The sequence below is a fragment of the Ornithodoros turicata genome, chromosome 4, assembly GCF_037126465.1.
Source record: "Ornithodoros turicata isolate Travis chromosome 4, ASM3712646v1, whole genome shotgun sequence".
NCBI classification, from domain to species: Eukaryota; Metazoa; Arthropoda; class Arachnida; order Ixodida; family Argasidae; genus Ornithodoros; species Ornithodoros turicata.
In genome coordinates this window covers 69,789,102-69,808,280 of record NC_088204.1, presented here as the reverse complement: position 1 = coordinate 69,808,280, position 19,179 = coordinate 69,789,102, and the positions used below count along the sequence as shown (strand labels likewise).

General features: G+C 46.8%; 1 protein-coding gene across 3 annotated transcripts in view; it reads right to left on the bottom strand.

The window, feature by feature from the left end:
* The window catches only part of LOC135391793 (E3 ubiquitin-protein ligase XIAP-like), a 33,979-nt gene that overhangs the window by 8,572 nt on the left and 6,228 nt on the right, over positions 1 to 19,179 (bottom strand). Inside the window, exons 2-11 of one of the 3 annotated variants that reach the window (XM_064622254.1) lie at positions 11,972 to 12,045; positions 11,482 to 11,717; positions 11,307 to 11,405; positions 8,948 to 9,018; positions 6,516 to 6,715; positions 6,026 to 6,198; positions 5,412 to 5,623; positions 5,313 to 5,341; positions 5,170 to 5,228; positions 4,738 to 4,832 (exon numbers count right to left, since the gene is read on the bottom strand). In XM_064622254.1, coding sequence (XP_064478324.1) covers positions 4,738 to 4,832; positions 5,170 to 5,228; positions 5,313 to 5,341; positions 5,412 to 5,623; positions 6,026 to 6,198; positions 6,516 to 6,715; positions 8,948 to 9,018; positions 11,307 to 11,405; positions 11,482 to 11,493 — 950 coding nt within the window. In that variant the 5' untranslated portion in view covers positions 11,494 to 11,717; positions 11,972 to 12,045. Of the gene's footprint in view, positions 1 to 4,737; positions 4,833 to 5,169; positions 5,229 to 5,312; positions 5,342 to 5,411; positions 5,624 to 6,025; positions 6,199 to 6,515; positions 6,716 to 8,947; positions 9,019 to 11,306; positions 11,406 to 11,481; positions 11,949 to 11,971; positions 12,046 to 19,005; positions 19,097 to 19,179 lie in introns of those variants that run through there. The other 2 variants (XM_064622253.1, XM_064622255.1) reach the window with 2 other exon arrangements.

Below are 19,179 nucleotides of genomic sequence, written 5' to 3'. Positions count from 1 at the left end.
CTGCCAAACCGGAAGCGCGACACCGCCCTCTTTAGTGCAGAGAGCACAATGTCACATGACACGCAACAATAGAGCGCACACGCGAAAGAACGCAGACGACAGAAAGGCGCTTCTCTACTTTCGCACTACGACGAACGTCATGAAGTTAGGTGTTTTGATGCAAAGCAAGGAGAGCTCCCTACACTGGCTCCACGAGCACGGAATTGTCCCGAGGACGAGGAAATGCCCCTTTTGCGGTGCCGTCCTCACGATACAGGTAACGGAAAATGAAATCGGCAGATTCAGGTGTCGCAAAAATCACGGGGAAAATGGGCCTTTCCAACAATCAGCGACAGCGAACACCTGGCTTGAGGGCACTCGTCTGTCAGCAAGACAGGTGATCGAATTAACTTACGCGTTCAGTAGAGACTACCCCTACGACACAGCTATCATCGAGACTTCGTTTGAGAAGCAGACATCAAGAGAAACTGTGGCTGATTGGTATAATTACTGCAGGGAGGTGTGCGAGATAAGTCTAAAATCCAAGTATTCGGACATGGGCAAAATTGGGGGGGGGGGGGGGATGGCCATGTCGTAGAAGTAGATGAGTGCAAAATTGGGAGGCAAAAATATAATAAGGGGAGGGCTGTAGAAGGGACATGGGTGATTGGAATGATTGATATCCACACAGATGAGCTACGATTGGAAGTTTGCAGGGATAATAAGCGCGATGCGATAACACTACTATCGCAAATCAAAAACAACGTAGAAGACAAAACCGTGATCATCACTGATTGCTGGAAAGGCTACATGGCGCTCGATCGAAACGGATTCGAACATTTAACGGTTAACCATAGCTTAAATTACGTTGATCCGGACACAGGGGCCAACACAAACCAAATTGAATCTCAGTGGAGGCCCCTCAGACAAGAATTGGCAAGGAGGGGAGTCAAAACTGACAACATGGGCCGCCATCTAGTAGAGTTCCTCTGGCGCCGAGATTGCAGGCGCCACCATCAGGACACATTCGACAAAATTTTAGAAGACATTAGGCACACATATCCAGGTTTGGACTAAAAACAATACCTTGAGAATCTGCTCACTTCCTTTTCCGATACCAGCACAAGGGACAATGTTTTCACCAGATTTATGTGAGTATGAAACCTTGCATCTATTCCTTACCATAAACTTCCACACTCACAATTTTTTCCTTCTGCACAGTTTCAATCACTGACGAAGGCAGTAGCCAAACACTGACGAAGCTCCTAGCCGAACATTGACGTTACCTCTTCGCAAACCTTGACGAAGCCCCTAGGCAAACATTTACCGACACATCATCTACTGATGAAATGACTGATCCTCCGACATATGAAATATGTAAAGGGCTCTCCAGACCTAACCTAGGTCAGTCTCGACGGATGCATATTCTGCACGGACCAACTCACTCACCAACGTGTGAAATACGTAAAAACCCAACCTGACCCAACATAGGTCAGTCTCGACGGATGCATATTCTACACGGACCAACTCACTCACCAACATGTGAAATACGTAAAAACCCAACCTGACCCAACCTAGGTCAGTCTCGACGGATGCATATTCTACACGGACCAACTCACTCACAAACGTGTGAAATACGTAAAAACCCAACCTGACCTAACCTAGGTCGGTCTCGACGGATGCATATTCTACACGGACCAACTCACTCACCAACATGTGAAATACGTAAAAACCCAACCTGACCCAACCTAGGTCAGTCTCGACGGATGCATATTCTACACGGACCAACTCACTCACCAACATGTGAAATACGTAAAAACCCAACCTGACCCAACCTAGGTCAGTCTCGACGGATGCATATTCTACACGGACCAACTCACTCACCAACATGTGAAATACGTAAAAACCCAACCTGACCTAACCTAGGTCAGTCTCGACGGATGCATATTCTACACGGACCAACTCGCTCACCAACGTGTGAAATACGTAAAAACCCAACCTGACCCAACCTAGGTCAGTCTCGACGGATGCATATTTTACACGGACCAACTCACTCACAAACGTGTGAAATACGTAAAAACCCAACCTGACCTAACCTAGGTCAGTCTCGACGGATGCATATTCTACACGGACCAACTCACTCACCAACGTGTGAAATACGTAAAAACCCAACCTGACCCAACCTAGGTCAGTCTCGACGGATGCATATTTTACACGGACCAACTCACTCACAAACGTGTGAAATACGTAAAAACCCAACCTGACCCAACCTAGGTCAGTCTCGACGGATGCATATTCTACACGGACCAACTCACTCACCAACATGTGAAATACGTAAAAACCCAACCTGACCCAACCTAGGTCAGTCTCGACGGATGCATATTCTACACGGACCAACTCACTCACCAACATGTGAAATACGTAAAAACCCAACCTGACCCAACCTAGGTCAGTCTCGACGGATGCATATTCTACACGGACCAACTCACTCACCAACATGTGAAATACGTAAAAACCCAACCTGACCCAACCTAGGTCAGTCTCGACGGATGCATATTCTACACGGACCAACTCACTCACCAACATGTGAAATACGTAAAAACCCAACCTGACCTAACCTAGGTCAGTCTCGACGGATGCATATTCTACACGGACCAACTCGCTCACCAACGTGTGAAATACGTAAAAACCCAACCTGACCCAACCTAGGTCAGTCTCGACGGATGCATATTTTACACGGACCAACTCACTCACAAACGTGTGAAATACGTAAAAACCCAACCTGACCTAACCTAGGTCAGTCTCGACGGATGCATATTCTACATGAACCAATTCACTTGCCAACATGTGAAATACGTAAAAGGCTTTCCTGACCTAACCTTCGTCTCTCTGCACGTTCTATAGAAGATTTTCTTACATATCACTCTCGCATTCACACCAGACACTGTCCTATCTGGCCTTGGACACTTCTCCCAGAACTTCACTTTGCTCCTCAGCCAAGTCAAAAATGAGACTTTCTCTTCTTGTTTCTATTTCCCCCTTATTTTTTGAAATTTACTGCTGTTTGAACATTAAAACCTGATATATAGTCTCCTTTTCCTAATGTCCCTTTTCCTTTTTTTTTTTTTTTCAAATATTGACTGAATATGTCTTATACTCTCCACCACTTTCAATGTTTCTATTCACACTGCTACAGTGACACTCCTCCACTGAGTAGCAGACGATCTCATATTTTATCCTAGAGGTGGCCCAATGTCGTCACACTTCTCGCCCTTCCACAAGATGGCGTCCTCCATATCCGTTAGGCTTAGCAAGGCCGCCGGAGTGTCAACGAAGTGCTCAATAGAGCGCACTACGAACTAAATATAAAAGCTGTTCTAGTGCACGGAATTTTATAATTCTTATATTGTTCGATTCGGAATGTGACGCTCTTTCACTTACTTGCAACATTTAACTAATAAACGCTCGCGATAATATTTAAAAACCAGTGGTCCCGATACGGAACTACACCCAAAGATTCCAAGAGAAGAACGACGAGCGAAGTGTACAGCGGTTGACATCCCTTCTCGGAAAAGCAGACACAAATGAAGGTAGTGTGCAAAGCACTAGTACCTAGTAGTTCTGAAAATAAACGTCTCTTAATAGTTCCGTCGTTTATAGCTCTCCTCGGTCCTTTTCTTTCCTGCACAGCTCGATTTATGAATATTTTCGAGGGGAATGATTATTGTTCATAAATCAAGGGTTGACTATGCGCAGAATTTCAGAAGTTCAAAACAGCAATCGTTGGAGATTGGAATAGCGAACATGACGGGAACGTGATAACTCAAGAGACGGACACGAGCCCTTCTGTTGTTTGATCGCGTCCATATCTTGTCCAATCTTAACCAACACGCTTCTCCTCGCGTTGGAATGATGTTTGTGAACCCTATTAGCCAGGACTCCTAGGTGTGCCAATCCATCTTGTCATCCTTTTCTCATTTTGTGCGTGCACGTGTGTACACCCTGATCAGCGCTCTCAACCATGGTGGTGGTGGGTGGGGTGAGGTAATGTAGGGTTAAGCTGAGGTCAGCTTGCTCCGGAGTGGCTGCTCGGTGCACCCATAATACACTCTTAAAAATGAACTTCACCGCATAGCACGCTCCTAGCCAACCATCATCTCGACTGATATCGTTATCTGCCCTGATTTGTTGAAAACAGGAGGCGTACGCCTTTTTTGCGACACTTATGCTGTTCATAAGTGTCACAAAAAAGGCGTACGCCTCCCGTTTCCAACAAATCAGGGCAGATAACGATATCAGTCGAGATGATGGTTGGCTAGGAGCGTGCTATGCGGTGAAGTTCATTTTTAAGAGTGTAGGGAGAAGAGGGGAGGGGCAAAGAGGAGAGAGAGAGATGGTGGTGGCACATGCGAACGTAGGGTGTGCTAACTCTCTTGCTCTTGGAATTTGCGTAGACCAGCAGAACTACCCACCACAGAAAACATGCGAGCATCCCTCAGTAGTCTTCATAGGGAGATCACTGTATCACGGTAACCGCCAGGATTACTGGCGAAGTCACCCTATGGCTGGCTACCATCAAATTTGATTAGGAAAAAGCAGCACAGTGCCTCCGCTACATCGGGTGACCTGCTTTCACTGCGAACGACCCACGCGTGGATAACTCATTGGATCTCTTAGACGATCTTCCACCCTTGGAATTATGTGCCTTGTGTTGTGTTTAACATATCATAACATTTTCCAATCTTACTATATACTTACTCGGGGTACCTGGAGCGGTTTAAATATTCGAAGCAAACAGTCGGATCTGCTGGTTCGGACGGTTGAGGACGCTGGCGGCTAGGCCTTCGCTGGTCCTGCGTTATGGGAGACATAATTCAGACTGAGCATATGTTCGCGATAAATATATGTTTTTCGTCTACATATGTATAGTAAAGTAGCTCTAAATAGTAGGCTAAAGGTGTGACATCCCCGTACAATGTATGGACGTACTTGTCGGTCGTGCTCTGCACTTCCCACATGGTTGTCCATCACAATAATGTACCAGGAATGTGACGGGGGGATACAATTGAGGATCACGAGGTCGAAGTGAATGCGTTCATTTCTTCCCTGCATCTTTCAGTGTAACGCCGATAGTAAAGGTACACATTACATATCACGAACTATGACTTGAAAAAATGCGTCATGACTTACCTCAGGTTGTAACATATCCGGGACATGCCTGGCACATACCATGGACATGTCCAACGTGCCTGCGAGCAAAAAAATAGTCACGTTATTCATACACACGTTATGCCAGGAGTTTCTAATGAAGGCGGATAGTGTCCTTGACTTACGATCTGAGCATTGCTTGTCACGTGGTATTCTGTAAGAATGAATCATAGTTCAGTATCGTAACAGGGGTGCGCGGGCCAGCACAAGCAGTGTACACTTACGTTCTCCAATCAATCTCAGGTCTGAAGTCGCAAAGCTCAGAGAGTTTCGCCTCGATGTCACTTTTGGAAGCATCCTCTCTCAGCGAAGATGCTGCGAGGTACAGGACTTGTACTTTAATTCCTGAAGCCTCATAAAAACGGATGTCTTCACGGCCAAAGCGAGCGTCCACTAGCGCCTTCACTGCAGAATCTGTACGTCCGCGTTCTGCAAGCTAAATAACGAGGCGAAAAGTAAGCTAGGGACCGGTACGTACACAAAGGATGTTGATAAAGGCGTGACCAAAAAACGGTAGATAATACTTTCGTACAATTCATGAAACATGTCGAAGCAACGCGAAACAGACGAAGACGGTCATGAACATGTTTCGACGAGTTTCAAGTCAAACCAACACATCTTGTTGCATTCATGGAAATCTCTTGACTGAAAGATGGTATTTATCGATTATAAATAAATAAGGATTATAACAAGAAACTAAGCAAGAAAAAAAAACATGGAAAACATGGATTAGGGTGTCTACTTTGTTGGTGCATGTAACTTTTATACAGAGTAGTGCGTTGGAAACAGTTCAAAACTCAAGTGCATGCAGAACGAGACAAAAAAAAGGAGCATTTACCCTGCTCAGATGGTTACGGTGTTCACCGAAGATGAAATACACCCGATTATCCCCCAATGTGAATCTGGTGAAGAGGCACTCTGGATACCAGCGGCTGTGTTCGACATGTGGGTCATTTCCTTCTCTCCACTCTCCATGAGCACCACCACAGTGAAAACAAGTCACCATGTCACCTGAAATATGTGGACAGAGAAAAGAGTGAAAGTGGCAATAATTTTTTAACCTCTTTCCCGGTGATTTTGCAATTACAAACAGACAATGGCTAGTATTTCAAACATCTCACGCAGAAGGACAAAGAACACCAGTAACGAAAGCAAGGGAGTCAGCACATTACCCTTGAAAAAAAAAAATGAAAATTACCGAAGTATTTAATACATAAAATATTCTTGAACTATTTTCTTGAAAACACTTTGATTTGATGACAACACTTTGATGACAAATATGCATGGTACGCATATGTACAGGTCACTGTAAGGTAGACATATCTCACCCCTGAAAAACAGTCCAGCCTCTGATAGGGGGCCTCTGCTTTTCTGGTAAATGCCACTTGCATTTCGGTAGCTTCGCAGACGTGTGGCGATATTTTTGAATTCCGGGTGCTTCGGAGGGCATAGTCCTAGGAACAACTCGTATGGGTTTCCCAAGAGCTTGAAGTCGTCAGGAATACTAAATAAGACTATGACTATGCGCCTGTAAATGAATAATTTCGAGTTAATACGTAGGTTAGTCGAGTTGCCATGTTTGCGGCGATATAGCAACAGATGGGTATCATAAACGACGTCAGATGTTTGCTTATGATTCGTAAGCAAGCATCTGACATCGTCTGCTTAGCTTGTGTTTGTGTCCAACCTCTCGGTAAAGAAACCTTCAAACTGTCAACCACTCAAGGACGTGCAAAAAGCCACGCAATTCCTTCATACAGGAATGCCGCAAGATAGGAGACGGAGCGTCTACGACAATGAAACCAACAATGTTCTTGCCAGTCGTGTATTATCACAGATGACAGTCGTTATTCTTGAGATTTATTAATCAACTGAGCCTGATTAGCTAACTCTGAATATGTTTCTTTAAGGGTCGAGGTGTTCCGCTAGGCTATATATATAATTTTCCAATTGACAACTCGACACTCTAGTCGGCGTTTTAAACGGGAAGTAATCAATCTAATCGAATAAATTTTTTTTTATCTTTCTTTTTCTGTTTTTTCCCTTTCTTTCCTGGGAATAGCAAGCCGCCGTAGCGCAGGCTAACCTTTCCTCCTATTTTTATATAATAAACATATCCCCCTAATTAATTCACTAGGTGCGATTCAAAAGCGACATCGACTGCAATACATGACTGCTAACAACGTTCAGCTTCAGCGCACCGGGCTGCACGATGTATTGGTGCGTATTAGGAGCACATAAATCAGGAAGACAAGGTGCACTCATTTTTCGGGGCCCTGTGCTATGTCGCCAAAGGTGAAAGTTTTCTAAAAGATTGGCGCAAAAAGTACACAATGGCTGGAAAACCGAGTTATTCTCTGCACTCTATCGTGCTCATTCGGTGCCTTGCCGACAATAGGCTGCACGTCATTTTGACGTTGCGTCCAATCAGTCACAATACAAGATGTTTATGGCAGTTTATTACAAACGGGCAAGTTCGCACGTCCAAACCATATTAACAGTCGGCAATGTTTCATTTCTGTAAATCTACACCCAATTATTACTAATGTTTCATTTCAGTCGCCAGTTGGCAAACTTCGGCGTTGTGGTGGTCCGCGAACGATAATCAATATCCGCTAGTGGCAGTGCCATTTCCAAAGCCCAGCGTGCGTTCTGGAGACCCCACCGCGATTTTACCAGAACCGGTACGCACCACCCCAGGGCAGTATACACACAGTGTACACAACGGGGACCCCTCATTGGCCAAGAAAGGCGAAGCGTCACTAAGCTCCAGTTTCTGGAATGCGACGTTGTGACACGTGGGAACTTCGTGACGTAGCGAAAGTGATGCAAGGGGGAAAGCAGATAGCAGAGCGAATTGTGCTTCTTGAATAGCATTGACTTTCGGTCAATACGCTTGCTAGAGTGAAAGGAATTATATAGCACATTTTATTTTTTGTTGTTTGGGGTCCTTTATGCGCATGATAATTTTAACTTGTTCAGCGAGCTGTTAAGTTCCTCTTTAATTTGCGCAACCTCAATACGCAAAAGCTTCTGTGGAGCTCTTCCTTTGAACAAAGCAGGCCGTTCGTTGTAACAACAACAACAAATACACTGATGATCATGAATGGGAAAATTCGCCACCTGGGTTGTCGCCCACTACCCCAATACGTTGTAGAACATACTTTATACCCCAGTTTCGGGCCTAAATAATTAGCTATCGCACGTAATTCCTTCTCGTAATTTAATAAGTTATCCAGAAACCCCTTTGTTTGCTGCAATGATTGATATGACCTCTACTTATTTATCGTTTTCTGAAGATGCCGTTTTGTTTATGAATTAAGCGATCAGGCTGAATAACTCTGAGAGAAACGCAACCGTCTACCGTTTAGTATCACTCTTTGAAACGCATTCGTTAGTGGGATGTTTGCAAAAAACAAAACAAGAAAACATATATAATAATAGAGATGTCACACTCGTGGATTCGGTAGTGGGAACGACACCATGCACTAAATGCACTTACGCTTTGTGTCGTTAATCATTCTGTATTTAGAGGCACGCCACGGAGATATCTTAATTCTAACAAAGTGTATGTATATGACCTGAAGCACGACGGGCAAGACGTCCCGCTAAGCAAGGAACAATAACAAATGCACGTAGGCGCAATGTGCCGCTCACAGCGACCCACTGTAGTTGGGGTAATAGTCACGTATGTTCTGTAGCGTTCTGTGAAGAATCCTACCACAAGGAGGTGCGTGTATTAAACGATGGAGGTTCTTACTTTTGGCTGGCAGTTGGTTGACATTGCCTTCGTCCCTGACGCTGCCGGTCCCTGGTGAGTCTCTTACACTGCTGCGGAAATCAGAGGGAACAATTTAAAAAAAATACATCCCATGAATACTAGACAGGACTGCTGCACACAAGGATTTCCCATAAAGCTCCAACTTGCGATGTCAACGGGCTGTGATTGAATGGCAGAACAAGACGGTGGGGGAGCTTTTGCCAAATTCGATAGGGGCATCCACAAATCCACAATCTCTCGATACTTACGTTATACATTAATAGGAATCCCTTAGCATCGCAAGGTTTTCAACGACCACTAGGCACTTCAGATCGCGTATCATCGGAATCGGAGTATACGTCTATCGCGCGGTGTCCTCCCAAAATAGTTCTTGCCTGTGTGACACGTAAGTGTCGTAAAATTAATTTTTAGTTTTGAGAAGTATGACGTCATAGGCATCCATTCTGCCAGTCGTCTCCAGCATTGCTGTCAATTTTCCTCTCCTCACCACAGCTGTTTGCAAACTACCATCGCGGAGCGGTGAGCGGAGATGCTGGCTCGTTGCTAGAGACAACCTCCTAATTCATCGGTGACGTCATCTAGGCTTGGAGACTTCGAAACCACGAAGTTTCGCGTGTTATTGAGAAAGTTCGTGGCAACGCGTGACGTCCACTGACAGCACTTACATGTTTTGCGTACCTAGACTTCCGGCGAGGTTCATTTATAACACCACGGTCCCTTGATAGCTATCAAGGGACCGTGATAACACTGAATATAAGAGATTCTCACTTCGTAGGGGTATTGTAAGGAGCATCAGCGACGTTTTTATTGTCATTTTGGGGGATCAGGTTCTACAACTCGACTAACTGACGCCGCAAGACACATTCTCGCATCAATGTCGACAGTACAGTTTCCCCTTTGACCCTTAAAACATGTATGAGAGAATATGTACTTACAGCTCCCAATTAAAGCCCTGCATAGACGTTTTGTGCCAAAATCTCCGCCTCACCGTTCGAAACTCCGCCTTTCACACCTGGATTGCTTTCCAATGTAATGGCCACTAGGGAAAAAAGCATTCATGAAAGCCCTCCAGGTATGATGACAGGTCATGCATTTTTTTAAAGCTCCTTCCAATTACTGCACTCGCTCTTAAATGATATTTTTCTTTTCTTTTCTCTTTGTCTTCCCTTTTCTTTCCTTCTTTTCCTTTTCTTTTCTCTTTATCTTAGACTTTTCTTTCCCCTTTTCTCCTCTCCTGTTCTTTTCTTTCCCTTTGTCCTTTTTGCTTGTCATTTTCTTTTCTTCTTTTTCCTTTTGTTTTCTTTCCCATTGTCCTTTTCTTGGAATAGCAAGCCGAACTCCGTCTGGCTGACCTTTCCTTTCTTTTTTCTTAATAAACATGTCCCCCCCCTCCCCATGCTGCACTTTTAATTATATACTTCGTGTTTAGACAAGAGATTTTGCTGAGCACACAACCGAAGATTTACGTTCCTCAGGAAATAATTCCTACCAAGCACCGAAGGCATACGAAGTTAATTTTCCTGACGATGCTGCACGCCGATCAGCAGTATGAGTGTCAGGCGGAGCAACTTGACACTGCCACAGCTGGTGCCCCCTTACGTTACGCGCAACGTCACCGATCATCAAAAGGTGCGCCAATCAATTCGCCTTCTCCGAGTGCCTGTGTAAAACAGACATCCAGGACAACGCGTGTAGTAGTAAGAAATGAGAGTAGAATCGCCAGAGGAAGGAGGGACGCGGAGGAGAGGTGACTTCAACCGAGCGTAGTTGAAGGGAATATCACATCCGGCAACGTGTGTATAAGACGGAAACGGTAATGTTCCTCACTGCTTTACAGTCAAGTTGGCGAAGTCTGTCTTCCGAAAACAGCTTACATATTAAATAAGCGAGTTTTAAAGATCCGCACTCTTTGTGCAGGCAAAGAAGCCCCAGGAGCGATGGCTAACCTTTCCTTTTTCTTCTTTCTGTTTGATAAACGTATCCCCCCACCAACGATCGTAAAACTGTGATGACATCAGCCAGGGGCACGAATGGCAGCGCAGCGCAGGCGATTGTCACCGCGGTCGTCAGATTCGCGTTCGCACCGCAGTGTACTAAATGAAAGGACCTCGGGAAATACGCCGACCTTCGCTTACCAGTATGAGTTCCGACTCGACCACGTTGCGCGGAAAACTGTGTTAAAGTGCAGATATAGTCGGACGTAACTGTGCCGCGCGTCCCGCGGCATTCAACGCGCTAGGACGTCACCCGCGCAGAATAGAACATCTTCTATTTTTCGCCGACCGCGCTGGAGCGGTCAGACCAGCGCAGTCGCGCTGGTGCAGTCATGCGCACTTACAGTTTCTGCATGCGCCACGGCCACAGGTCGCTGCTGACGTGCCTCTGACATATTTCCCGGATGGCTTGGCATGGCGTGTCTGTCTTCCGCTGTCGATGACTGCGATGCCAAAAATGTCGGACTATACCTGCGTCCTTACGGTACGTCCTAGCTTCCGAACGTGTCCGACACTTACTAGAAGCAGCATTACGCAAGTCGATCAGAGATCGAGATCCGCAGACGCCGTGCCTCCCACCCGCGGTCGGTCGCCAAGGCTACCAAGGTCCCTCCAGCAGCTTCCTCATTAGACTTGTCCGCGCCAAAGGGCGCTCACTGATTCGCTTGTCCGAGTGGCGTTTTCTCCGATTTCCAGAGAGCGAATTCCGGAATACTCAATATCCGCCGTGTGCTCCTGCCTTGCGTTTCATTACACTGCACAGGAACAACGCCACCAATTCGCGTGGGATTGTCGGCGTTATTATCACTGATGAACGCGGAGTAAATCGTATACTACAGTTTCGGAATCGACTACGACGGATGCGATAGTCCGTTCAAGCAAACGGAGCACTTTGTTCGGGAAAAAAATTCTCGAGTATGACATCTCTGCAAGAGGAACAGTTTTCAGTAGGAATGCAATCGAGTGTTCACGGAATTTCACATTCCTTCTAAAGACCCCACTGGCTTACCTTGACATAGACTATAACGGGAAGAGAAGGGGACTCTTCCACAACTTCCTTATTCCTTAGGTCAATCGTCCTACCTGTGTGGAAAGGACTGTGTGTCAGGAATCAGGACGAATACTTGCACATGGTAAGAAAACGATCGCGTCGAGGAAGCCGTAAAGGTCGTGACTTAATGTCCAAATGAAAATGGGCAAACAATCGTGAGCCCAGCACCGTCCAGAGACCCCACGTCGAACCTCCAAAAGTAAAAAAAAAAATCGATGTAGGAAACACACACACACACACACACACAAGAAAGCCAGTACTGGCGGTGACTGAAATCGGCATGGTCGTAAGAAACTAAGAAGATGTCCTAAGGGCCTCTCCCAATGCAAGCGGGCGGGCTGTGACCAGCGCATGGCATTGCGGTTATTTGCCAACACACGCGACCCATAAACGTCACTGCAACACGTCATAAAACATGGCGTCCTCCATGCCCGTGGCGTATCTTACCTGAATACAGAGACGGTCAGCGGCCGAATAACTTGCTTCCGCTTTCATAACCTCTTTGGAGTTAGAAGTTATCGTACCCGTTGGAACACAAAATAGGCAATCTCAGTGTAGAAGCAAAGGATCACTAAATTGCTCGAAGGCGTACGTACGTCATCGTGACATTGCCTGGCTTCTGTTCCATGAAGTTTGTTAAACCTCCAAGCCTCCGGGCAGACCGCCATAGCACCGAAACAAGTGGGAATCACGTGACCGGGCAACTAGATGGGCGTGGCATTGCCAGGAGTGTCCGCTAGAGAAGCCCCACGGCTCTCCGTGTTTATAGCCCTCTCCCTAGTTTCTTACATCCGTGGAATTCGAGACTGGGCCCCGAATACAGCGATCTTCAGATCGCTATATTTAGCGGTATTTCGTACACGACAAATTGTTGGTCCCTGATTTGCCACGTGCTCTTGCCTGAAGCCCCCCACCCCAAAATCGCAGTGTTTTCTTTACAATCCGAATCTTGTCATCTTATTCGTCAGTGCACCACCCTCACCTCTCACCCTTAATGCATTCCCCTCATCTTTTTAATGCGTTAGCATTAGAGTCCTCGCTACGAAAGATTCGCGGCATGGTTTGTCTGCAGCCATGGGAGTGGAGAGAGGCGCTGCGAGGGGAGAGGAGAAGACTCCGCGTGGAGAGCTCGACGCGACGCGCCGGCAATGCAGATGTGGTGGTCGACAGGTTAAAACGTGTCTGCGTGGGCGCGCCATGATTTATGAATGCTGTGCAGAGGAGCAGCGGCGAAATAAGGCTGAGGCTGGGCGACGGCGCCGTCAGGTTGATTCACAGGAAGCCCAAAAGGCTCCTTTGCCTGCGGATGCTACCGCAAAGCGACGAAAACGAAGTACAGAGAATAACTAAGAGCGTCAACAGCGATTAGTCAAGGGGGGAGGCCAAGCGTATGAGACACGAAAGGAATCCCGTCTTACGCGATGCCGCAGCACAAGCATGATCTTCTTGGACCAAAAGGACCATGCGTTAGCGTTGTGTGGGTCGTTGAAGGGTTGTGTTCCGTTTTGAAGGGGAGTTCCAAAAGGCTTTTCAACTCGGATCAACCAATGGATCCACCAGGCTTTTTCTTGTTTTCTTTAACTTATCCCCTCCTTCTTTCACCTCTTATTAGTTTGTCCTTGATTTCCTAATTACCTTCTTTTCTTTTCTTTATTTATAGCGGAATAGCGACCCGAGATACCGTTTGGCTGACCTCTCCACCTTTTTTTCTTTGTTCTAATAAAAATATCCGCCTCCCGCCGCGAAAGCAACGGCCTGAGGGCACCGTGCCTGATAATTGTCATTATCTTGACCTTCTCTTCTCCTTGGAGAGAAGTACCCGACTTCTTTTTGTCGAGTGGGAAATTAACGAGTGAGATTCACGCTCGAATCTCATCCCTGTCAATGAGATTCGCGTCATTCGAGCTCGTCCGTTCGTGAATGTTCTGCGCTCAACCTGACAATTGCTCAACCCCAGGCGCACCTTAATCTGAACCCATTTCCATTATCTGAGGCGCACACGCTATCTACGAGAGGCCAAAGATAAACGTTTATCACCGTTGAACCCTGTGATAGATTTCGACATCGGGAGTTAAGAACGCTTTGATTGCCTAAGCAGCACAATTTACTGAAAAAAGTCAAGTGCGATAGGGGTGGACGGGAAGGTGGAAGACATTGAACAGACTCGTGACACTAAAGAACATTGATAAGACACATACCGCCCATCCCTATTGCACTTGACTTTCAGTACATTCCCAAGCACCACAATGAACTGCAAGTCGAGTGCAATAGGGGTGGACGGTTTGTGTATTATCAATGTTCTTTAGTGCCACGAGTCTGTTCACGGCCTTACACCTACCCGTCCACCCCTATTGCACTCGTACATTGTGCTGCTTGTGTGGCTGAAGTATCGGACAGGATAATCAGTAATGCAACCAAAATAACACGAGAATGAGATGTCTGGGCTGGCCCACTTTCAGAGGTGCTCTCCAACGCTTAAGCTTATCTCTAGCGCCCATTCCCTTCACGTGATCGACAGACGGAGGGTTTTTCTAGAGTGCCGGTATTCGTCCACTGTATGTTGCAACGGTTGTTCCAGTGTGCACTTGCCGGCACAGTTCCCTGCGAAGTCGGCCCAGGACACATGATCCCCTATTGCGATAGTCGTCACGGCGCCCGCCTGAGCGTGGCCGCTATCGGCAAGCAGTTCCATTAGCAGCTCCACCAGTGTGCATCAGTTGCGTCGTGCGGGACGTTCACTCGCGAGGAAAACGTAGGCCGCTTGGAAAAGAAAATTGCGTGGAATGGACTTTTTCCCGAGTATGCGACTGCAGACGGCTGTCATGTTAGTTTTGGGGGAGATAATCCGTTTTAAAGGCAACGTGGACATTTGAGGTCCAGACTTCACGACGCTTTGCATTTGTAATCACTACAATGTGCTTTCACTCTTTCAGCATTCTTCTTGCAATATCCCCTTACTATTTTCACACGCGACGTGCGAGCATAGTGCGAGTCTCAAAGGCGTCGCCATGTTTATTTGTGGTTAAATTACGACGTTCGACATTCCGCCGCTAGGGGCGACGCGAACATGGAAATGCTTTATTGAGCAACGTTAGATAAGCCTTGAAAGAAAACACAGGGAACGCCTGATGTGACGATGACGTGATAGAAAAACAAAACAGTGGGGATTTAAGCCACAACAAATTCATACTGGCTACCCCACACCACTTAGCCGCAGTTAGTTGAAATAAATAAAAAATGAGAAAACCAAGTATAGGAAACGCGTTCTCATAATGAATTTCCCCTTCGTTCAATTGCTGCGTACCTTCCCACTTTGTCTCTCATCTTTATTGTCGTTTAATTTTTTTAATTCGGTGTTAGCGCCACGAAGCAACTGTTGCTATGAGCGGCGTACAGACGTGAACAGATTGAGAGAGGACAGCAGGAAGGAGTGGGGGACAGGGGGGTTAGTATGTGTCCTGGGCTGACTTCAGGGCGAACTGTGCCGACATTCGTCTGGAAAGTCTTCGGAAAACCCAGGGAAAACCTCAGACATCCCAGCCGGTGAGAGGATTCGAACCCGTGTCACCTCCCAGTCTCGGCGTGGAAAGGGATCAACCTAACCACTATGCCACGGGAGCAGGTGTCTATTTTGTCGATTTCTAATAACCGCGACACCTATTTGCGTGTACGTAGCCATGTCATGAAGACCACAGAGTACCAGTTCTTGGACAGCGGAATATGTCGTTGGCAATTGTGGATGTGCAACAATAAAACAATGACTGAGACTAGTGTGCATATGGGGAAGGACTCCTGACTAATAGAAATGTCTGAATGTACTGCTGCTGCCTCTGCTGTTCAGCACAGGACATCGACCACTGGCGGCCACGATGAAGTTGAGGAATGCAGAATGGAGGGACGCCCAGGGAAGACTAGTGCCCGCTTTACTTCTGCCGTCTGTGCGTTATTGAACAAAGACATGCATGTACTAAGGAACGGTCAACAGCTTTCTACGAAGAACACTGTACTTGACATTGATGCTTCACCCATATTACCACCAGCAATGGGGTAGGGTATAGGCCCTTGCGATGAAGCTCCCCTTTCATCATCAAATAAAGTTGTTCTTGTTGAGTTCTGTACGCTTTACCTTCTTTCATACGCAGAGAAACAGTCATATCGCATCAGTGCAGACTTCACGTTAGAGAATTACGTGTTTTCAGCTTATAGGCCCGTTCGGCCCAAGTTTGGAAGAGCGACGCTAGCGCTGCTTTGCCTCCTACCGTGCTATTGTTGCAACTGTGCAAAGTCACCACTTGGCGAAACGCACAAGCACATACCAAAGGCTGTAATTACGTTTTCTCCTCCCTCTCTCTCTCTCGCGCGCGCTTGCGATTTCGGGGGGGGGCACACATTAAGCTAAACCAAGCATTCAATTAAAGCACTGTTTTTTTTATTATTTTAATTGAAACATGTACCAACGAGCCCAGACACTCGCTCTGTTCCAAGAATTCACATGTCAATCGATCATCCTGGCCATGTGTTTCACTTGAGGCATCGCTAACTGTCAATATTTCATGTTTAGATATTTTTGCAGCACTATTGCTTGGCTAGATGGTACATTGTTACTAGCATAAAACCCGCTTCCTCGTACGTTTATTTTGCCACGCACATGGCTATGAGTCGCGGAGAGCGATTTCCCTTTCTACCGAGGAATGGCAAGATAGTCGCATTGTTTGAAGAGCCGTCTATAGGGCCTATATAAGGGCTCTGATCGTGTATATAGCCACTTCGGGCAGCGCCGCACGACGTCGTACATATAGCCTCAGTCTTTGTAAAATCCTCTCAATTGTTTGATAATGATACCATCACTCACTGTGGCATTTGTAAGCAATGGAAAACAATATGAAGACAGGAAAACGATGTTGTTTGGTTCTTGAAATCTGATCGCATCTTAAAACATGAGGGGTATCAGTTGGCACTGCTGCTTGTTACTAAACAAAGATTCTCTACGTGTATTTGCCGATGTTTGGTCAGACATGAGCATGGCCTTCATGAGATCGAAAAAGATTGATAGGAAATGTGCTCCGCGAGGGGGAGTGGGGGGCGATAGGTAAACCACGACTACACAGAGTATAGCCCCGCACGGGCCGGGGCCCCCGACCCGGCACGGGCCCGACCCGGCCGGCGGGCCGAGCCGGGCTTGTTATTGGCTGTGTGCTGCGGGCCGGGCCGGGTCGTTAAAATACGCCACCACCGCGGGCCGGGCCGGGCCGGCAAATATGTTTCCGAGAGTCAGGCCCGGCCGGGCCACGCAGCTAATTCCACACAATGGAGATGCATTAGTTCATATCATCATGCGCTTGTGTCATTCCTGTGCATATTTTGCAAAGAGCAAAGGATACTGCATTAGGCATATGATTCGACCCTCTAGAACATTCTGAAAGCCACTTTACACTGGTCCTCACTCCTCACTCCTCACGTATTTCGCAATCACTTGGCAAAGCTTGGTGAGAGGGGTATGGACTGGGAGAAGGAGTTTGTCGACAGCATCCTCTACCTCTGCAAAATCTTGACGGTGTAACGATAACGCCCATGCCCGCGTACGTTCTGGATTTAATTTGGTCTGGTGCGGTTATGGTGTTAAACCGCCATCACTTGTATGTTTGTCTTCTCTCCTTATAAATTTACTGATACATTTGGTTGATAATCGCCAGAAACACGTACGTCGCGGCTGGAAATACTATGCCGGGATCTACTCGCCGGGTCACCGGGCCGGGCCGGGCTCTATTTGCTTAGATTCCGGGCCGGGCCGGGCTCTAGTCACTGGGTCACCGGGCCGCATAAAAATATGAAGGTCCGGGCCCGGGTCGGGCCGGGCCATTTTTCGATGCGCCAACGCCGGGTCGGGCCCGGAAAAGTCGGCCCGTGCAGGGCTCTAACACAGAGATCATGTGATTAATACTGAACCCCCCCCCCCCACTCTAATGTCAGTAGAAGAGACAGTAGCCCGCCATAGAGACAGGGCGCTGACAAGCTGGTTCATGATCAACGAGGTGAACCCGAGACAAGGATGAACCGAGACGTTTGTTCCATGCAATCACTCGGTTGTATACTCCATTCCCCTGGAATGCGGTTTTTGTTATGTAGGTCAAACCGGTCGATGTTTGAATGGCCGTCTACGGGAACACTGCCTCAATGCTAAAAACATGGGCCTGGTATCAAATGAACTTATCCAGCACCTTCGTGAATGCAACAATTGTAAACCTGTTTTCCCTGAAGCCAGAGTACTATGTAAAGAAAAGAATGTTTGGCGAAGGGTGTTCAGGGAGTCGGTAGAGGCTGCTGCACGTGGCAATTGTGTGAGTAAGCCATCCTTACTTCCTGTTCCTCCTCTCCGGAGGTTTTTGGATATATAGGCATAGGTACATTAACATTTTTGCTGTGTTTGAGAATTTGTTGTGTCGTCTCTTCATCCCTGTCTCGGGTTCACCTCTTTGATCTAATGGCAGTCCACGCGTAAAATCCATCCAAAGGTAAAAAAAAGGTTCATCGTTTCCTGCCGGTCTCGTGTCGATTAATATCTATGACCAACAATCACATGTTGGTTGGTTGTCGCATTCGATTCCCGAGCGACATGTTACCTGAGGGAACCGCGTGTCTTGGGCCAACTTCATAGAGAACTGGGCTGACATTTACGTTTGAGCACATGAAGATGTCGGGGAGAAATAATGTTCCGGAATTTTGCTGCTCATATACTCCCGGCTCAAGTATATTTGTTCGCCTTCCAAAATTTTACCTTTCGGTAAATATATGTGGGAAACGTTCAGGAACATCACAGGGGAAGTGAACATACTGCATTCAGCATGGAGTTCAGTAGTTCAGCAAACCCGAATTTTACATAATTCAGTTTATAACTGATGTCCAGCTCTACCGTTCCCAGTTTGCGTCCCCGTCACGTATTTCCCTATCTCTGAACAAATCCAATAGACTAACACGAATAACTTGGTACTTACCGTATGGAGGCCAAATGATACGGCTCTTGTACACTTCAACACCCATAGCGTCGTACTCGTCTCTTACAGTGTCCGCGAGGCACTCGTGGCATATAAATAACGGAAATCGCTATCGCGTGGATGTTCCGTTATCTATGGCATGCGCGGTACCAGGATGCGCATAAGTGCACGGAG